A 21011-nucleotide genomic window follows, 5' to 3' on the forward strand; every position below is an offset into this window, starting at 1 on the left:
ACTTTTTGCCTTACTGCAAAAACGAAGCACAAAGTGTTGATTACAATTTTTAATTAAATTTTTATTTTTTATAGTAACTAGAGTTTATTCACATTGTATCCCAGCTATAGCTCCCTCCCTTATTCCCTCCCAATCCCAACCTCCCTCTCTCATCTCCTCCCAAGCCCCTCTCCAAGTCCACTGATAGGAAAAGTCTTCCTACCCTTCCATCTGACCCTAGCTTATCAGGTCTCATCAGAACTCGAAGCATTGTCCTCCTCTGTGGCCTCATAAGGCTCCTCCCTCCTGGGGTGGGGGAGGTGTCAAAGAACCAGCCACTGAGTTCATGTCAAAGACAGTCCCTATTCCCCTTACTAGAGAATCCAGTTGGAAACTGAAATCTGTACTCCTAAAGAAGCTAAGCAAGAAGGAGGACCCTAGAGAAGCTCAATCCTCATTCAGAAAGGCAAATGGGATAGACCTCAGAAATGGGAGAAAACAGGGATAAGGACAGGGCCCTACAATACAGGGCCTCTGAAAGACTCTACAAGCAGGCTATCAAACCAGATGCTGAGACTCATAGCCAAACTTTGGGCAGAGTGCAGGGAATCTTATGAAAGAAGGGGGACAGCTTCTGGGCTATACAGCTGAGCAGCAGTTCTATGTTATATCCATAAATAGTTCTTGGTTAGAGTATCAGTCTCAGACAAGACTCCTGTGCCCAGATATTTTGGTTCTGTTGCTCTCCTCCTGGAACTCCTGTCCTCCCCAGGTCTTACTATCTCCCCCTTCTTTCATAAGATTCCCTGAACAATTTAGTCACTTTGTATCCCAGCTGTAGCACCCTCCCACTTCTCCTCCCAGTCTGACCCTCCCTCCCTCTTCTTCTACTATGTCCTTCCTCTAGTCCACTGACAGGGTGGGTCCTTCTCCCCTTCTGTTTGATCCTAGCCTATCAAGTCTCATTAGGACTGGCTGCATTGTTTTCCTTGTATCCTGACAATGTTACATTCCTCCAGGGGGAGGTGATCAAAAAGTCCGCCACTGAGACCATGTCAGAGACATCCTCTGCTCCCTTTACTGGGAGCCCACTTGGAGACTGAGCTGTCATCGGCTACAGCTGTGCAGGGGTTCTAGATTACTTCCATGCATGGATCTTGGTTGGAGTATCAGTCTCTGCAAAGACCCCTGAGCCCAGATTTTTTTTTATTCTGTTGGTCTCCTAATGGAGCTCCTGTCCTCTCCAGCTCTTACTATCTCCCTCTTCTTTCATAAGATTCCCTGCACTCTGCCCAAAGTTTGGCTATGAGTCTCAGCATCTGGTTTGATACCCTGCTTGTAGAGTCTTTCAGAGGCCCTGTATTGTAGGGTCCTGTCCTTATCCCTGTTTTCTCCCACTTCTGAGTTCTATCTCATTTGCCTTTCTGAATGAGGATTGAGCTTCTCTAGGGTCCTCCTTCTTTCTTAGCTTCTTTAGGAGTACAGATTTCAGTACGTTTATCCTATATCATTCCATTGACTAAAATTTTATTGCCCTCTGAATCCTTAGGCCACAGTCTTCAGAGAATGTACTGATGGAAGAACATTAGAGACAGGATGAGGGATTTGGTGTGGGAGTATGGGTGGAGCATGGTATTTTTGGGGAAAGCCCTCATATTTGTTCCTGTGTCTATGTGAACTTCAGAATATTTTTAAGCTGTTGAAATTAGAACTGCTCTAGCCCTTGAACTTGCAGACATAGGAAATTTGTGTTTCACAATTATAATCTCTTCACTTTTGAAAGCCTGCAGAGAGACAAGAGGTAAAAAGAATGGGTCAGGTGAATCTGTAAGCATAAAGAAAGGAGACAATGCAGCCAGTCCTGATGAGACCTGATAGGATAGGGTTAGATGGAAGGGGAAGAGAACCTCCTCTTTCAGTGGACTATTGGAGGTCCATAAGAGGAGAGGAGAGAGGGATGGTGGAACTGGGAGGAGACGAGGGAGGGAGCCACAGCTGGGATACAAAGTGAATAAACTGTAATAAATAAATAAATAAATAAATAAATAAATAAATAAATAAATAAATAAATGAATAAATAAATAAATAAACAAACAAATAAGATTAGTTTTAAAAAAGAAAGAACAATTCAGTGTGTGCTTTGGACTAAGACATCTCTCCTACTTGTTGCAACTCCAAAGGAAGGACACACAGAGGGAACCATGAGAGATGGCAGCTCACAAGTATACACTGTATTTCTGAACTCAGGCTTGTACCTAGGAGGTAAAACTGGGTGTGAAGATCAGTATAGTCAGAGATGGCTCTTTGTCTTACCTGAGGCCCAAGACAAAGCTGTACAGTGGCTATGGTCTGTGGCAATAGAAGCGTTCTCCCGACTACAGTAGGTCAGTAGGTCAGAGCTTCTCCACTTCCATCCACTTCCATTGAGCAATGTCCCCTATAGAGTAGGAAGCAGTGTGTGGCAAGGGTTCAACAGCACGCTGTCTGCTTGATACATTCACTAAAACACCTGATTTCCTGCCTAGCCTCCCAAAGCTTGATATGATCATACACAGCTTTTAAGAGCTTTCACATGGAATGTTTTCCCAGAATTCCTCATTCCTATTTACAAACCACAGGAACTACGGAATGAAATTAGGGCTTACTGACATTTATCTGTTCTTGATAAGTACAACTGGTGGTACATTTGATGTTTCTTACAAATGGACTAAATTTAGTCTATAAAAAGAAAACACAAAACTTCCCTTTGCTCTGTTTGTGCACACTCCTTGAGGCTGATAAAAAAGGCTTCCAAGTTCTATATGAGAACTTCACAAAAGTCAACAACAGGCATATGAACTTCAAGTGAAGTTTCAACCTTCCTTAGTGCTCAGATCTTCAGCTGGTAATTCTTTTGCTCTAATTAGTCACCCAGCATTGGATATATAAGACCCATTTAGTTCATTAGGGGGAGTCACAGACTATCTTCTGGGGACAAAAAGCACCAAGGGGAAAAAGCAAGGCCAAGACAGAACAGCACATGTGTGGGATCATGGAGTCCAACCCAGATGTATTGGTAGGTAACCAAACTCTCCCTCACCGGGGAGGACACAAAGGTAATTTTACCAGTAGTGAGCAGAAACACCAGGTGTCCTGAGAAATGACTGTGGCAGGCCAGCTGTGTGAAGGACAGATTGAAAGAGATACTGAAATCCCACCGGGAAATGGTAGATAAGAGGTCAGGGCTTAGGTTCATTTCACTAAACTAAACCATGGAGATTGAAATCCTACACTCCTTAACACACGAGTTCTTTCTTCCATTTTTCTCACGTCTGCCTGTCAGTACTCACTTATGCATTAGTCCAGATCTGTGGTAGCAAAATCAGTGAAGAGCAATAGGAGCCATAGGCTGCGAAGCCGTAGGGGCAGCAGATGCGTGGAGAAGGTAGTTTCTTCTGGGATTATTTCCCCGATTTCATTTAGAGATAGATGTAGACAGTGATGTAGTGAATAGAGGAGTGGAGATTAGAGAAAGAGGCCAACAGAGAAATTGATTCTGTAGCCTTATTTGAAATTATGACTGTAATCCTGAGTTTCCACTCTTGGCATTTTCTTAGTTTTGGGGTTGTTGATTTTGCACGTTTGTGTGTCTCTCTCTCTGTGTGTGTGTGCAGGGTATATGTGAGCATGCGGATATGCATGTCAGAGGTCAGTCTCAGATGTCATTCCTTAGTCCCTATCCACACTGGAATGTTTAGGTGGGATTTCTAAGTGACTTTATGACTCATAGATTTTGTTAGACTGGCCATGCAGTGATCCTCATAAATATTCCTGTCTCCCCTTCCCCATCATTTGCTTTAAAGTCGTGCACCACCATGTCAAGTTTAATTTACATTTTTTCTGGGTATTCAGTTTTGGTCCTCATGATTGTGACTGAGCTGTCATATCCCTAACTTTAGGATCTTACTTTAAGAAGACATTTTAATGTAGATAAGCAAAACTCTTTCATTTATCCTTCCCGTATTTAACAGTCTTTTGTTTTCCTTTCTCTGGGATAACAGACTGTGGGTTTCATCCTCTGTCCTCTGTCTCCTTCGATTCTGATATTGTCGCTTTCATTTTTTAGTCTTCCAACACAGTCTACTGACAATATGGGGATACTTTGATTCTGTAACATGAAGCGCTGCAATATATCGGAGTTCTTCCAAACATCCAGAGGAAGAAAGGATGAGGAAGATTTTCCTGTGTGGATATTCCTCATACTTAACACATAAGGCTCTCCAGAGCCCTTTTCATCTCCTTGGCTCTGAACACTCATGGGAATCCAGTACTAGATGTTTTATCTTGGACCCAACGTTAAAGCATTAGGTAGGAGAGCAGCATCCAGGACATGCTATGGAAGGTCATGGGAGGCATCATGGTATCTGTGAGGTAGAAGGAATAAGGCAATGTGGTCACAGAGGACATGGAAGGAGACCACCACCTCTTCCCTTCCTGTTTGTATAGCTCTGCAAGGAAGCACTAATTTGAGTCTGATTCCTGGTTTTCTGTGGTTCTGGAGCAAAATCGAAGGCTCATATTTACCCTTCATCTTCTGTTTCTTCTGAGTTTCAGAGCTTTGCCTTGTGAGGTCAGAAAAGTGTCCATACCTTCTACTGAAGTGTGAGAACTGAATACCTGTCAGTCTCTGTCCATCTTTTAGCTCCAGCTTAGCTGTCTTTGGAGAGATCTACGGGGCTGGTCAGGACAGGGGTAACCTAGCTTTTATAACAAGATCTGTGGAAGTGGCATCAAAGTGAATAAGTGGAGGCTCATGCTGGTCAGGGTGGTGGGCAGTGCTTGGCATGGATTCCAGGAGGCTTCCAGTAAGAACACAGGACTTTTCATGAGACTGAGAACTGCCACACGTGTGCCTCCTTTCCTGTTAGGCCAGCTCTGTCCTCAGATGGAGGTCAGGCTTGAAGTTCTGCTACCCTCTACCAGGTGTCAAGTTCTGGGAAACCTAAGTAAACACAGGCAATTTCATGTTGCAGACTATGAAGTTTTCTAAAAGACAAACACACCTCACAATTTTAAAAAAAAATACAATTTTTAGTTTTTTTAGGAAAATGCGTATAACTACGTGAAATCAAGAATGCATTTTCAGTTGTGCTGAAGAACTGACTCCTGTAGGTATGCATGTATTTATGCCTCTCTAATAAGATTTAAGATACATGAAAAAGGTAAAATTTGCTGTGTTAAGACTTGATTTGTTGAATGATTCTACTTTGAGCTTAGTGCAAAGTTTATTCTACTTTGTATTTAGTGCAAAGTAGAATTATTGGCTCAAACAACTGCTTTTTTTTTTTTTTTGAGAACATTAAGTTCAAAGCAATCAGGCTACAACACTGTAGCCTGGATTTTAAGGAACCACAGCTGGAAAATTTGCTTCTTAACTACCTCCATATATGAACAGTGGAAAGTTTGCTGGTGTCTTTTCATCTCAGAATGCTACTTCAGAATAGCATATTGACTTTGACCGCATCCTCATAGGGCTTCCAAGATGGTTTCATAACTGATTCTAGCTTCTGTTTATTGTAAAGATTTACTCTGTTAAATATGCATGTGACTGTGTGTTTGTGTATGTGAGTGTGTATGTCACTGTGTGACTATGGGCATGTGTGCAGGTGCCTAAGGAGCTGTTTACAGACGGTTATGAGCTGCCTGACTTGGGTGCTGAAAAGTGAACTCAGGTCCTCTTGGAAGAAAGGATCCAGTATGTGCTATTAACTACTTAGCCCTCTCTTCAGCCTCCTAATCTCTATAGTATATATGCTCAATGTTATTAGCTGTTTCCACTGTGATGACATTTGTACCCACAATGGCAAATAAAAGATGGCTTAAAAGTTTACAGTTCTTTAATGTTAATTAAGTCAGTCTCATTAGCCTGTGTCTATTACATCTGTTTATTTGCAGCTGGCAAAAGACATTATCTCTTCTAAATGCCATTGAACTAAATGACGCTGTGGAATAACTAAATGAAGTAAAGAACTGCCTTTACATGAAAACATGTGTTTTCATGGTCTGTGTGGCTGTGTAGGTCTGGGTGGGCTGTACTGAAATTCATGATCATGTTGTCCAAGACAAACAGCAGTGTAATTGTGTTGTAAGTCATGATTTTCACGCATTATTTTTTAAATGAGTGGACAGAGAAACTTCAGTGATTCATCTATAGGAATGTGTTGATATTCCAAAGCAATAGTCCCTGTAAATTAGAAAATATCTTTTAATTGCCATTTTACATTCTATTACTGCCCAGCTATCTATTAACAGCAATTTCTTAAAGTTTGGAAGTTCTGCACATACAAATTCAGTCAGTGGTAGGTAAAGTATTTTTAAATTTTTTTTCTGCACTGAACATATACAGAATCTTTATTGTCATTATTTTAAAATATCATAATATAACAACTATTTTTATAGTGTTTACACTGTTTTAGGTATTATATGTAACCTGAAAGTGGTTGAAAGCATATAAGTGAATGCACAAAAGTTATATGCACATACTATGAAATTTTATGTAAAAGACTTAAACATCTTTGGATTTTGGTGCACAGTGGGGTTCTGGGACAATGCCCTAAGGATACCAAGGGACCATTGTATCATATAATAGGTCTTTTGTTATGATCTATCATCTATCTATCTGTCAGTCTGTCTACATACCTATCAATTTATTTATCTATTATCAATTTACTAATTTATATATCATCTATCTATTTATTATTTATCTCTAACTCCATCTATATCTATATCATCTATATCTTATCAGTATTTCGCATGCAGCAAAAGTTTTTGGCAGCTTCACTCATTCGTTCTGAGGTATTACTATGCAAATCGGAGACCTGTACATGCCAGAAATTACTGGATGACTAAATTACATTTCTAGCCTAAAGCTTTTGGAGTTTTGATCTGTCTGTGGTGTAGGGCTTACAGCCAGAATCTTCAGCATATTGGGCTAGCTTACTATCAATGTATAAACACCCAAATATTTCCACAATATACTTTAAGAGTAGGCTCTGTGAATTGTCCTATGGTTATCCTGTACTATATGGCTAATATCTGCTTATAAGTGAGTACATATCACATGTGTGTTTCTGGGTCTGGATTACTTCACTCATAATGATATTTTCTACATCCATCCATTTGTCTGCAAACTTCATGATTTCCTTGTTTTTAATAGCTGAGTAGTATTCTATTGTGTAAACACACCATAGTTTCTTTACCCATTCTTTAGTCAAGGGACATCTAGGTTGTTTATAGTTTTTGGATAATACAAATAAAGCTGCTATGAACATAGTTGAGCAAATATCCTTGTGGTATAGTAGAACATATTTTGGGTCTCTGTTGCCTGCTTTTTGATCACTTTCCTCTGTCTGGGCTGCCTTGCCCTGCCTCAGTGAAAGAGGATGTGCTCAGTCCTTGTCTTGTCTGGATATGATATGACTTGTCTGGATGTGGATGGGAGATGGAAGGGTGATAGGAGGGGGAAGGAAGGTGGGACATGAAGAAAAGAGGGAGGAGGCTATGATCAGGATGTCAAGTGAATAAAGTGATAGATGATAGATAGATAGATAGATAGATAGATAGAATATGAATGAACTTTTAAAAGGCTATAGGAGTACTGAGGCAGACAGTTTAAGAATCCTATAAGTACAGAGCACCTATTTCACACACACATAAAATGAAATGGATTGTTGCAATTTGTGACTCTATTCAACTAAGTCCAAAAAGCTAGAAACCCTTTTAGAGAAGAGGCTCCCGCTCCCTATTAAACAAAGATAACAATGAGAGCAATAACTCTTAGTGAAATTTAACGTGAGACAAATAAAACAAGGCATGGTAGGGCAAGAGTGTCACCTAGGCTTTGAAAAGCTGTGTTAGAAAGAACTCCAGGAGAGTTGGCCTGCATGGAATCAATCTGCAAAAATAAGAATGTCATGTATTCATTGTGGCTCAATCTCAGTTTAAATAACTCATAGGGAAAACATTTCTGAGACAGCTCATTCTAAGTTCTGCCATCTGTGTGACAGTGTCCTCTTTAATTTTACCTTTAAGACATTAGTCACTATAATAGATTACTATTTTTTCATTTAACAAATATCATTATTAAGCTTTATTAAAATATAAAAACACAATATTTAGGTCCTTTCTTATGGTTTTGAGCACTTCTGTTTACACAGAGGTAGCTTATGGAACCACTGTCATTTCCTTGCAAACTAAAGATTCTATACTATTTCTGCTGAGATTGAGTTTTCTTAGACTTTGTTGGAGAAAGTCTTCACTTTGAAGAGAATACTGCAGACTATGAACTTCTGGTTTAGTCTTTTATTATTCTGACAAAAGATTCACTTACTTATTCTACTTGGTCAAAGTCTGTTATTTCAGTAAGGATTAATTGATCGCCTTTAAATCTAGTCTAGTCAAAGGTAGCCAACCAACACAGAAACAGAAGTATGCAAAAGTAAATAAATAAATAAATAAATAAATAAATAAATAAATAAATAAATAAATAAATAAGGACTGAGTCACTGAGCCATTACAAAAGTTACTTCTCTGCAGGAATTCTAAGGTTCAGGAGAGCATGGAATGAACTATTTAAAGTTCCAAAAGAAAATAACCATTAATCAACATTAATATATGCATGACAGTTATGGTTCAGGCTTAAAAGAAAAGTAAAAGTATAAAAAGCAAAGATTAAAGAAATCCATGACTATTCAACCATTGCTGAACAATATGATCATAAGAATGATATTTGCAGAAGAGGGAGAAAAACAAACACATTCGTGACCACATGGAAAAGTATTTTATTAGAGGAGTAGGCAAACCATTGAGAAATAGGAAAACCAACCAATTTCAACACAAGATCAAATGGTTAAGAGCAAAAACAATGGACACAGAATATTAAAAACAACAACAAGAAACATCAACAAAGTGACAGGAACAACTACATACTATTCAGTAATAACCCTGGATGTAATTGATAAAGGGTATATAAAGGAACGTAAGTGAACATATTTTTGATGACTAACTCATTAAAAAGTAACACCAGACATGTTACCTGCAGAATGATCACCACAGGGGCTAAAATACAGACTGAAGGAAAGAGATAATATCCTAAGAAACTAGAAGGCAGAAGTGACTAGAAAAAGCTACAATCATACTGGAGAATAAAGACTTTAAGCTGATGTAGTACAATACACAAAAGTAGGTCATTAAATGAAGTGAATGACTTTTCTGGGTTGTAAAATGTGTATATGTGTAGGTATATATGTATGAATGTATGTATGAATGAATGAATACATTACAAATTACATAAATCTTTATAGCATGAGACTATGAGGTTACACATTAGCCTCACTCCAGTTTCCCAGAAGATGGTATTTGGTGGAGGATGACAAGGCAGAATGAATTTCAAACATCACCTGCACTTGAGGACAGAGGAGTTTCCCTAACAGGAAATGGGTCCTTGTGTGATAGTGCATGGTCTTTGCCTGGAAGAGTGGTTCGGTTTTGCTGGGAACTTTCTAGAATCTGAGCCAAGTACTAACAACTACCCTGATTTGCCTAAGGACTTCACTTATTCAATGCTGATGCTCCTCCCTCAAATCCTATTATAAAAGCAGTCATCTCTGTCCTGAAAAACCATCCTAAACATGTAAGTGGAATCTGAAAGATGATGAGAGCCTTGCAGGGCTTCACCTCAAAAAATCACAGAAGAGTAGCTGTCCAGACAGAACAGAGGACTCTGAGAATCAGTAAAGGTTTTCTGTAGCATTTTCAGAGCAAGGGGAAATGTTGGATTCTTCGTTTCATTCCAGACCATAGCAAAACAGGGATGGGATTAAGATGAGTGTATCCCTGCAGGTCAAGGCAAAGGTGAAGGGATGGCACTCTTTGAATGTTCTCTCTAACCACACTCTCTCTAGCACCGTGGATGATGGTTCCTCACAGACAAGATGCTGCCTCACCTGACCCTCATCAGTGCATCCTGGATGCTGCTCTCCTGCCTATTCTTATTTCAGGTACAAGGCAAGTCTTCTTTACCTCTAGAACTGGACTTTCTGTGAGTGTTTAGAGCCAAGGAACAAAGTAATGTTTCAGAAGTCTCATGTGGTAATCGTGAGGGGTGTCCACACAGAATAATCACCTGAAACTCATTCATCATCTTGCCTTATAACAGCGTGCTGGTAATGAAAAATACCATAGTGGCATCAGCAATGGAATGAGAGTGTTTCCTTTTTGTCAGGAGGATCTAAATTATGTTAATATGCTGGAGAATCAATGTATAAGGGTCAGCAATGAAGCATACAAATAGACAGTATTAAGAAAGGAGTATCACCAAGGAACATGTATGGACATAACCTAGAACCTCTGCTCAGATGAAGCCCGTGGTAGCTCAGTAACCAATTGGTTTCCCATAGTAAGGGGAACAGGGACTATTTCTGACAGGAACCCAATGGCAGGCTCTTTGACCTCCCCACCCCCCAAGGGAGGAGCAATCCTGCTAGGCCACAGAGGAGGACTTTGCAGCCAGTCCTGAAGATACCTGATAAACCAGGGTCAGATGAAAGGGGAGGAGGTCCTCCCCAATCAGTGGACTTGGAAAGGGGCAGGGAGGAGATGAGAGAGGGAGGGAAGGTTTGGGAGCTGTTGGGCCCAGCATGAGTCTAATTTTAAGAAGGTATGAAGAGAACCCAGGAAACTAATCATCGATGCAAAATTGCAAGAGGATTATTTTTACCATTACGCAACGGGGTCACCCCTGCTGGTCAGCAAGGACTGGCACCAGGAGACAAAGGCCTTGGGTTTTTAAAAGACAAAGCGTGGGAAATTCCTGGGGTTGCAATATTGGCAAGTCAGGATTGGATGAGGTATTTAACTTTTAAAATAATTAGTTGGTTCTGGGCACCCTTAGGTCTGGTCAGTCCTGTTGTAAATATCTGATCTTCAAGTTGGTTTCGAATTTCCTGCCATATGAGATATAGCCACAGTTAAAGGTGGGAGAGTGATTAACTCATCCCATGTCTGTTCTGAGGAGTGGGGGTTACAGGCTTTGGATCAAAGGTCAGGAGCTATTCAGAAGAAGGATTGGGGCCATTTGGCCCAGTTTCCAAACAAAGCTCATCTCACAGGCACCAGCTGGTGATTTTCTCTCCATTTAGTAGAGATCTCTGCTTGTTCTCTTCCTTATCTCTGCCCTCACAGATAGCTAATGTCAGGAACTTTTACATTTCTTGGCTCTCTGGAGAAGCACTAAGAGGCTTTAATTAACATGGGCCTAAAACTTGAAAATATAAGTTATGGCAATTAAAAGAAACATAGGTTACAAAATTAGTCTTATTCTTTCAGAGGGAATGAGAAAGTAGGATACAGCTGGGATACAGAGTTAATAAAATATAACTAATTAAAAAAATAAAGAAAAAAACAATAAAGAGTGTCACAGACTGTGGAATGTGTTGGAAGGGTAAAAGGAGAAGCTCTTCCATGTTGAAAGTTATAAGAACAAAGAACCTATCTGAGTGTAGTGGCACACATGTTTAATTCCAGCATTCAGGAGGCAGAGGAAGGAAATTATTTGTGAAGCCAGTTTCATCTACATAATGAGTTGCAGGACATCCAGGGTTACGGAGAGACCTTTTCATAAAGAAAGCAAAAACTAACAAAAATCAGGATCACAAGAAGGAAAGTTTAATGTCTTGTTTATAGCCAGTACTCATAAATAATCTCTTATGTTGACCTCCCCATCCAATTCCAACTCTTCATCTCATGCCATCCCTCTTTTTATCTCCCTCTACCCGCAGGTGAAGACTTCCAGAACGAAGTGCCCTCTCCACGTACCAGCTGTCCCATGGGATCCAAGGCCTATCGCTCCCACTGCTATGCCTTGGTTGTGACACCCAAATCCTGGTTTGAAGCAGATGTGAGTGCTCAAGGGTGAGGTTGAAGAGAACAACATAAAGTATGAGTTGATGACAGGAGAAGAAACCTCAAGGTTCCATGATTCCATGGGGGAGCAGGATGACTGTTCTTTCTTCTATGTAATCTTTCTGCTCACACACATCTACTCCATCACGGGCTAGGGAGGTCTCAAGCTCTATATCATTATAAACCTCACAGAGCTGTCCTGCCAGAAGAGGAACTCAGGACACCTTGTGTCTATTCTTAGTGGAGGTGAGGCTTCCTTTGTTTCCTCCCTGGTGAATGGCAGAGTGAACAACTACCAAGAGATCTAGATTGGGCTACACGATCCAACAATGGTGAGATTCTAGTTTTCATATGTTTTATCTCCAGGAGATAGTATCTCCCAAGCAGTTTTTTGTGTCTCCTCTCCCTGTGTAACATAAGGAGGATCTAGCACTCAGATATTGGGTGACATTAGGGTAAAGAACATCTTCAACACCAGAGAGAAGGGTTGAATTCTATGGAGATTCCTAGTCTTTAGATTAATTTCTTTGTTTGTTGTCAGCTTTTGCATTTTTTCTTTTATTTGAAAAAGTCAACTGGTGACTTCTTTCATCTTCAGAACCCTTAACAAAAAGTTGAAAAGCCCTGTAAATTAAGATAAGATTTATATTAATTCATTAAAAGTTAGATTTATTTATTTGTATATTTTTGCTAAATGTATGAGTATATACCACGTGCATGCCCAATGCTTAGAATAGTCAGAAAGGGGCATCAGATACCTTACAACTGGAGTGGAGTTATCAATGGTTGTGTGACATTATATGAGTTCTGGAATCCAATCCATGAGATCTAGAGGCTATTCTGAAATGTGTCTTACTCACCTTGTAGCAAGTACTTTGTTACTCTAGCTTTACAGTTCTTGTGGTTACTGGCAAGGATGAGTCTGTAGGAGTTAGAAGTTAAGTCAGAACTTGCAAGTGAAAGAGTGTCTGGAGAGCATGGTGAATGAACTACATTCCATGAAGCTCTAATGTACTTTCTCTTCACTCCTTCTCTGGCAGGGTCAACAACCTAATGGAGGTGGATGGGAGTGGTGTAACTCCGATGTGCTGAATTATCACAACTGGGATGGGGACCCTACCTCTACTGTTAATCGTGGCCACTGCGGGAGTCTGACAGCAACATCGAGTAAAGAAAGAAAAAAAAAATGGAAGCACCTTTGTCCAATTGTTTTCACATTTCTCCATTACCACTGGGACTGACCACTGGTGCTATCCTCCTGACTGGAGTATGGATTTGTGTTCTAACTTTCATGTTCCCAAATAAGGTATGGATGAAGTTGAATGAAAGGCTCTAAGATTAGTACAGGTCCTGGGGCGACCAACCATGAGATCTGCAAGAGCCTAGGTGTCTCTTTTCTCTCCCCAGGATTTCTGAAGTGGGGAGATCATCACTGTGATGAGGAATTACCCTTTGTCTGCAAGTTCAAGTAAGAGACAGACAGCATCCTGGGTTTATCATGAAGATTATATTGACAAGGGATCATATACAAAGATTCATTCAACAAGGCTGTGCTCATGTCCAAGTCCTGAATCAGACTTATTATTCTATTGTTTGTTTGTTTGTTTGTTTTTTTTTTTGTCTTCTTTTATCCATCTTCTTCCCCCCATTTCAGGATTTTCTGTATGCTTTGAAATCTTGGAGATAAATTTAAAAAAAAAACTTTATAATTTTGTGTTTTACACCCATGCTAAGACACTGTGGAGTGTCAGAGAGTGGTTTGGGAAGGAAAACTACACATTCACTAGAGTTCAGTCCATCCCACCTGGTGTGCTGTGATGGGTCTGGACTTGAGAGTGTTCTCTTGTAGATATATGAAGATACCGTCCTCTCACACACTCAGTTCTTGGCAGAAGCACTGTAAAATTACCCTCCATATGTAGTCAAGGTAATAACAATAGGGTAACCCAGCTAAATCCAGTGCTGTGATTCATTTTGTTGGAATCTATGGAGAGAGCCCTCAGGCCTACTCCTTATGTCATTTCAGCTCTTTTGGCTCAGGTACCAGGAAGCCCCACATGCTTTGGCTCTATGCTGCCTTTCATGATCATCAAGGATGTGTTCAGGATATTAAGATGTGCTTATTATCAGTTAAACATAATCCATTTAATCCAGACTTCATCGAGCCTCACAGTTCCAATCTCTATGACCACCTATCCTATCTCCCTGCTAAACTCTGCAGACTTAGATTCCAAGCCACACATCTGGACCAACTAGGAGATCAGGACTCACATAAACAGAGTTTAGAAATGTTGAGTTCCTGGCCAGTCTTTTCTCTGTCAACAGCCTTTTCCCATTTTCTACTTAACACTTAATCAGTCCCAATAAGACAGACCTTTGGATTTGATAGTCTCCTATGACCCTGCCTCTAGGTTATCCTTGTGGCTACAGGCACCTGTCCAGTGTAGTGATACCCACACATGGGAACTCCCACAAAGCTGTAATTCAAATCATCCCAAAGTTCTAAGTTTACCATTTACCCTAGTGGTTTAACTGTCTATTAATATGTAGTTGAAAGCTGTGAAAGTCCAAAACAAAGATTATTATTAAATTACAGGACCAAATTTATCAAGAATTATTTGAACACAAACTGTATGTACACACATATATATCACATAACCATACTTGCTTGATAGCCACAGGTAGAAAGATGAACACTTCGTTCATAGCATATAAAAATTAAGTCAGCAGGGCAGAGCTTTTCAGAGGTCCTCTGTGTCAGGCTCCTGACTTGTTCCCTCTTTTCTCCTTCTTCTGATGTCCAGCCTCTTTGCTCTTCTGGATAGGAATTGAGCATTTTAGCAAGAGTTTTCCCTCTTGATTAGTTTCTTTAGGTGTACAGATTTTAGTAGGTTTATCCTATATTATATGTCTATATGAGTGAGTATATACCATGTGCATCTTTCTGCTTCTGGGATAGCTCACTCAGGATGATCTTTTCCAAATCCCACCACTATCAAAGTAGATACTGAGACTTATGGGCAACCTTTGGGCAGAGTGCAGGGAATCTTAGGAAAGAAGTGGGAAATAGTAAGATCTGGAGAGGACAGGAACTCCACAAGGAGAGCAACAGAACCAAAATAATCTGAGCACAGGAGTCTTTCCTGAGACTGCTATTCCAACTAAAGACTATGCATGGAGATAAGTTAAGACCCCTGCACAGATGTGGCCCATGGCAGTTCAGTATCCAAGTGGGTTCCATTGTAATAGGAACAGGGACTGTCTCTGACATGAACTGATTGGCCTGCTCTTTAATTACCTCCCCCTGAGGGGGAAGCAGCATTACCAGGCCACAGAAGAAGACAATGCAGCCACTCCTGATGAGACCTAATTGACTAGGATCAGAAGGAAGGAAAAGAAGTCCTCCCCTATCAGTGGAGTTGGGGAGGGGCATGTGTGCAGAGAGGAGAGGAAGGGAGGGATTGGGATGGGAGGAGGGAGGAAACCACAGGGAGATACAAAGTGAGTAAAGTGTAACTAATAAAGAAAAATTAAAAAAAATTAAGTCAAAGACCAGAAAGATGACTCAGTGGGTCAAGGTGCCAGCTGTAAAGCCTGAGGATAGCAGTTCGATTCAGCGTCCCAGTGGTATAACCAGGTAACTCTGACCTCCACACACAGGAAGCACATATGCACTTCCTTAAACATACATATGTACACAAAATAGCAAAAAATTCTTAAAATATGCAAAATAAAAATGAACTCAAAATAGTTTAAAAGTTTGACTACATTAGCAAGATTAGAAAGAAATCATTGGTGAAAATTTCATAGTATTTTAATTTGAGCAGTACTTTTCAATGTGAGTTCAAAAGTCCAACAACAAAGCTAAAAAACAGACAAGTGTGCCAAAAACAAAAAGTGTCTGCCTAAAAATGTTCAAACAAGTAACATAATACAGAGTAGACGGGTTATATTTAGAAATATAAATGTATTTACATATATGCAAGCAATAACAAATAGTGAAAAAATAAAGAGACCAAGAATATGAAGGAGAACAGGGATGAGTATATCAGAGGGTTTGCAAAGAGGAAACAAAAAGGAGACATGTAATTGAATTAAAATTTCAAAAGTAAAAATACTAGAAATAAAAATAGGTAAAAGAAACTTGTGTGGCAAACAATGCAGCAGTTGGTAGAACGGAAAACATATCTACAGAATAGGAGAAAACACATTGTATATGAAGACAATGACACATGTGCAAAATGTACTAGGAACTTAAACAATTACAACATATAAAAAGAATTAGTCCCGGGGCTGAAAAGATGGCTCAGAGGTTACAAGCACTGGCTGATCTTCCAGAGGTCCTGAGTTCAATTCCCAGCAACCACATGGTGGCTCACAATCATCTCATCTATAATGAGACCCGGTGTCCTATTCTGGTGTACATGTAGTCAGAACATTGTATACATAATAAATAAATCTTAAAAAAAAAAACCCCAAAAGAATTAGTCCCAATAGGCAGCTGAGTCTCCATGTGGGTTCTCCAGTAAGGGGAGCAGGGATTGCCTCTGTCATGAACTCGGTTCCCTGCTCTTTGATCACTTGCCCCTGGTGATGCAGCCTTGCCAGACCATGGAGGAAGAGGATCCAGCCATTCCTGAGGAGACTTAATAAGCCATGGTAGAAGACAGAGAAGGAGAACTCCGTCTTTCAGTGGTCTAGGGGAACGTGATAGGGGGAAAGGGAGGGAGGGTGGGACCCAGAGGAATTGAGGGAGAGGGCTATAATTGGGATATAAAATGTATAAATTTCAAAGAAAAATTAAATAAATAAAAAAATAAAAAAGGAATTAGTTAAAGCTAAACAGGCAAAAACAACAGCATAGAGACCACTCAAAAGGATTTATAAATGCCCACAGGTGTGTTTGAAAGACAAGGCTCAAAGTCTCTAATTGTCAGGCACAGGCAAATCAAAAGCATCACATAGCCTCTCCTCACACCTGTTACCATGACTGTGTGCAGCAGATAAAAGATAAGTGTTGGGGAGGATGCAGAGAAAAGGTAATCTTTTACACATTTAATAGGATGGTAATTTTAAAGGTATTATGTAAAAATTGGGGCTTCCTCAAAGAGCTAGATTTAGAACTGTCATGTGATACAACAGTCCCTGGATGAATAAACACCCAAAAGATACAACATCGGGATGAAATCGAATGTCTTTAGCTTATGTATTTCTGTCAGCTCAAAACTGAAAAGACAGATGAACAGAATTTCTTTTATTTTACTTATGTGGGTGAGGGTGGAGAGTGGCATGTGTATGTGAGTCACTATCCTGTGTAGGCCAGAAGACAGTGTTAGAGTCTCTGGAGCTGGATGCATGGGCATGGCAAGCAGTAGGCATGCCTGCTGAGAACAGACCCAGGGTCTTCTGCAAAAGCATCTCTCCAAGCATTGATTTTTTTCTATAAGGTATGTTCCTTGTATCATATGTTCACAATAGAAGTATTCCATCTTCAGGTGCAAGAAAATTCTGTCATCTGTTAGCACATCAGTGAACCTGAAGGACATTATATTAATTGAAATAATCCAGTCATAGAGCTTCAAATACTGCATATTCTCATTTGTACATGAGACAATCACTACAAAGAAGGGCTTTTAAAATTCAACAAGGAAAATTTGGGCATCAACAATCTGATGTCTCTAGCGATCTGTGTACTCTCTCTTCAGAGCTCAAATGCCATTTCTCTGGGTCAGGAGTTACCTGAGCTCTTTTTCGTCTAAATCCTTTTCCTGCTTCTTGCTTCCTTTCACAGCTTAACATAGTAGTGAACAGCACCTAGGTCTACCCAGTCCCAAGCCACCTCAGAAGGGAGAGTGCAGCCTCTCTTCTTAACTTATGAAAGAACTATGAGCTACATTTTTTAGGCTAGCTAGGTAAAGGCAGGGCGTAAATGAAGGTGCCTACCTCTCATCAATTGGAAAGCAGAGGCAGGGGGTTTGCTGTGAGTTTGCTGCCATTCTAAACTACAATAACATATTCTATAATAAAATAAACAGAAGCCAGGGAGCTGGCTGTCATTCAAATGAAGAGCTGAGTTTTAAACACCGAAAAGTGGAGGTGTCACACGTGTAATGCTACTGGTAGTGGGCAAGGGAACAGAGGTGAATTCTTAACGCTCACCGGCTAGCCAGCCTAGTAAAAGCAATGAAATCCAGGTCTAGTGAGAAACTCTAAAATTAGGTGGGAAGGAGTGAAGTCAACGTTTGGCCTCCATACCCATAGGTGTACCTGTGTGCTCTCATGCTGCACCCATCCACATTGACAAGAAAGCAAAACAGCAACACACACAGACACTCACACCACATACACAGAGGCACAGTTCTCTCTCTGTCTCTTTCTCTCTGTCTCTCTCTCACACACAGGACACCATACACAATTTAAAAATAAACAATTAAAGAAATAAAATGAACCAACAGAACAAGGTACAAATGTGTCCTTAGAAAGTATTCTAATTCATCAGTCTCCAGAAAATCAAGAACCCACTTCCATGTTGTCGCTTCACTCCTAATAATTGGTGGCTATAAAATACTATAAAATATTCCCCTTTGACAAATTAATTTTATTTTAATTCCACCAATCAGGTGATGGAGAAAAGGTCAGTGAGTTCATAGACAGCTAAGAGATACAAAGTGATACTCTACCTTAAATTCCTCTGCTTTTCTTTTCTCTATTCTTTTTTTTTAATTTTTATTAATTACACTTTGTAACCCCACCTGTACCTCCCTCTTTCCCTCCCAGTCCCACCCTACCCCTTCCCCACCTGTGTCCCTCTCCCAGTCCACTGATAAGGGAGGTCCTCCTTCCCTTCCCTCTGATCCTAGTTTATCAGGTCTCATCAGGAATGGTTTCATTGTCTTCCTCTGTGACCTGGTAAGGCTGCTCCCTCCTCAGGGGGAGGTAATCAAAGAGCAGGCCAATCAGTTCCTGTCAGAGACAGTCCCTGTCCCCATTACTATGGAACTCACTTGGACACTGAGCTGCCATGGGCTACCTCTGTGCAGGGGTTCCAGACCATCTCCTTGATTGGTCCTTGGCTGGGGTATCAGTTTCAGAAAAGACCCATGTGCCCAGATATTTAGGATATGTTGCTGTCCTTGTGGAGCTCCTGTCCTCTCCAAGTCCTACTATCTCCCACTTCTTTCAGAAGATTCCCTGCACTCTGCCTAAAGTTTGGCTATGAGTCTCAGCATCTGACTCAATACCCTGCAGGGTAGGGTCTTTCAGAGGCCCTCTGTCCTGTTCCCTGTTTTTTCAAATCTTTATGCAATTTCTCCTTTACAATTTCTTTTTACTCAGATATTTTGCAGCTGAACTTTGCCTCAGCCACCTGAAATTTAGATGATATGAGTTTCACATCTAAACCTACTGACACACATTTTTGGAAAGGAAGTAGTGAGAGAACCATGTGTTTAATAAAAAAGAAAATAAAAATGACACCATTTTTTTTCTTTTTTTTTTTTCAGGGAGTTTTAATAGTATGGGAAGATTTGTAATTTTATGCCTTACTTAACAATATTTTTGTAGATTTGTCTCTCTAAATCAGTTTTAGATTGGACATTGCTTCTTTTTGATAATGGGATCGATATAAAAATACTTAAATGACAATTCCAGTGAAGATCCTTGGAATTCTCAGTCTACAGACCAAGTGATTCCATAAGAATACAGAGAAACAACAAATGACTCTATGTTGCAAGACATTGTGAAAAACAACTCTTTTGTATTAATATCACAAAAAACACAGTGCTGTTACAATTACCTGCATATGAAATAATATTTTATGATAATATATTTTTTATTTAACTATTGCATCTTGAATATGTGATTTTTAAAACAAAGACATTTGCTCAACAGTGTTAGTAGCGCTTTATTTGTAATAGCCAACAACCTAAGTGTCCCTCAGTTGAGGAATGGATACAGAAATTGTGGTACATTTACACAATGGAATACTACTCAGCTATTAAAAACAACAAAATCATGAAATTTACAAACAAATGGTAGAATCTAGAAAAGATCATCCTGAGTGAGGTATCCCAGAAGCAGAAAGACACATACAGTATATACTTAAAAGTGGATATTAGACATATAATATAGGATAATCGTACTAAAATCTGTATACCTAAGGAAGCTAATCAAGAAGGAGTAACCTGGGTAAGATGTTCAATCTTCGTTCAGAAAGGCAAAAGGGACAGTCATCGAAAGAGGGAGCAAACAGGGAACAGAACAGGAGCCTACAACAGAGGGCTTCTGAAAGACTCTACAAAGCCGGGTATCAAAACATTTGCTGAGACTCAAAGCCAAACTTTGGGCAGAGTGCAGGGAATCTTATCAAAGAAGGGGGAGATAAAAAGACCTGGAGGGGACAGGAACTTCACAAGGAGAGCAAGAGATCCAAAAAATCTGGGCCCAGTGGTCTTTTGTGAGACTGATACCCCAACCAAGGACCATACATGGAGATAACTTAGAACCCCTGCACAAATGTATCCCATGGGAGCTCAGTGTCCAAGAGGATCCCTAGTAATGGGAACAGGGACTGTCTCTGACATGAACTCAGGGACTGGCTCTTTAATTACCTCGACCTGAGGGGGTGTGTGTAACCTTACCAAGTCACAGAGGAAGACACTGAAGCCAATTCTGGTGAGACCTGATAGACTAGGGTCAGATGTAAGGGGAGGAGGACCTCCCTTATCACTGGATAGGGTGGGGGGCATAGTAGAAGAAGAGGGAGAGAGGATGGGGTTGGGAGGACGTGAGTGTGGGGGTTAAAGGTGGAATACAAAGTGAATAAACTATAATTAATAAAAACTGTAATTAATAAAAAATAAAATTAAAAAAATTTAAACTGTGAGTACATGGATTAAAGAGTTGGCTCAGTAGGTTAAGACTATGTACTGCTCTGGAAGAGGGCTCTAGTTTAGTTCCAAGAGCCCACATTGAGCAGCTCATAACTACCTGTAGCTCTAGCTGCAGGGGATCTGACACTGTCTCATGGATGGCACAGACATGTCCACCTCTATCTACCTGACACATAAACACATAAGTAGAAATTAAATAAA

At 40.1% G+C, this 21011-nt stretch overlaps 1 protein-coding gene and 1 pseudogene across 1 annotated transcript; one reads left to right on the forward strand and one right to left on the reverse strand.

Moving 5' to 3' along the window:
- Nucleotides 1-1695: 1695 nt before the first annotated feature.
- On the reverse strand, nt 1696-4377 carry LOC129668352 (pancreatic beta cell growth factor-like; annotated as a pseudogene).
- Nucleotides 4378-9661: 5284 nt separating this feature from the next.
- Nucleotides 9662-13628, forward strand: LOC129668436 (regenerating islet-derived protein 3-alpha-like). Its single transcript, XM_055596452.1, is given in 5 exon segments — nt 9662-10023; nt 11796-11914; nt 12114-12251; nt 12960-13086; nt 13327-13628. Coding segments are annotated over 5 exon segments (522 nt in total). The 5' UTR covers nt 9662-9950; the 3' UTR covers nt 13392-13628.
- The last annotated feature ends 7383 nt before the right edge of the window (nt 13629-21011 follow it).

Source organism: Psammomys obesus, unplaced genomic scaffold (assembly GCF_907164565.1).
Source record: "Psammomys obesus unplaced genomic scaffold, mPsaObe1.curated_primary_1811, whole genome shotgun sequence".
Taxonomy (NCBI): Eukaryota; Metazoa; Chordata; class Mammalia; order Rodentia; family Muridae; genus Psammomys; species Psammomys obesus.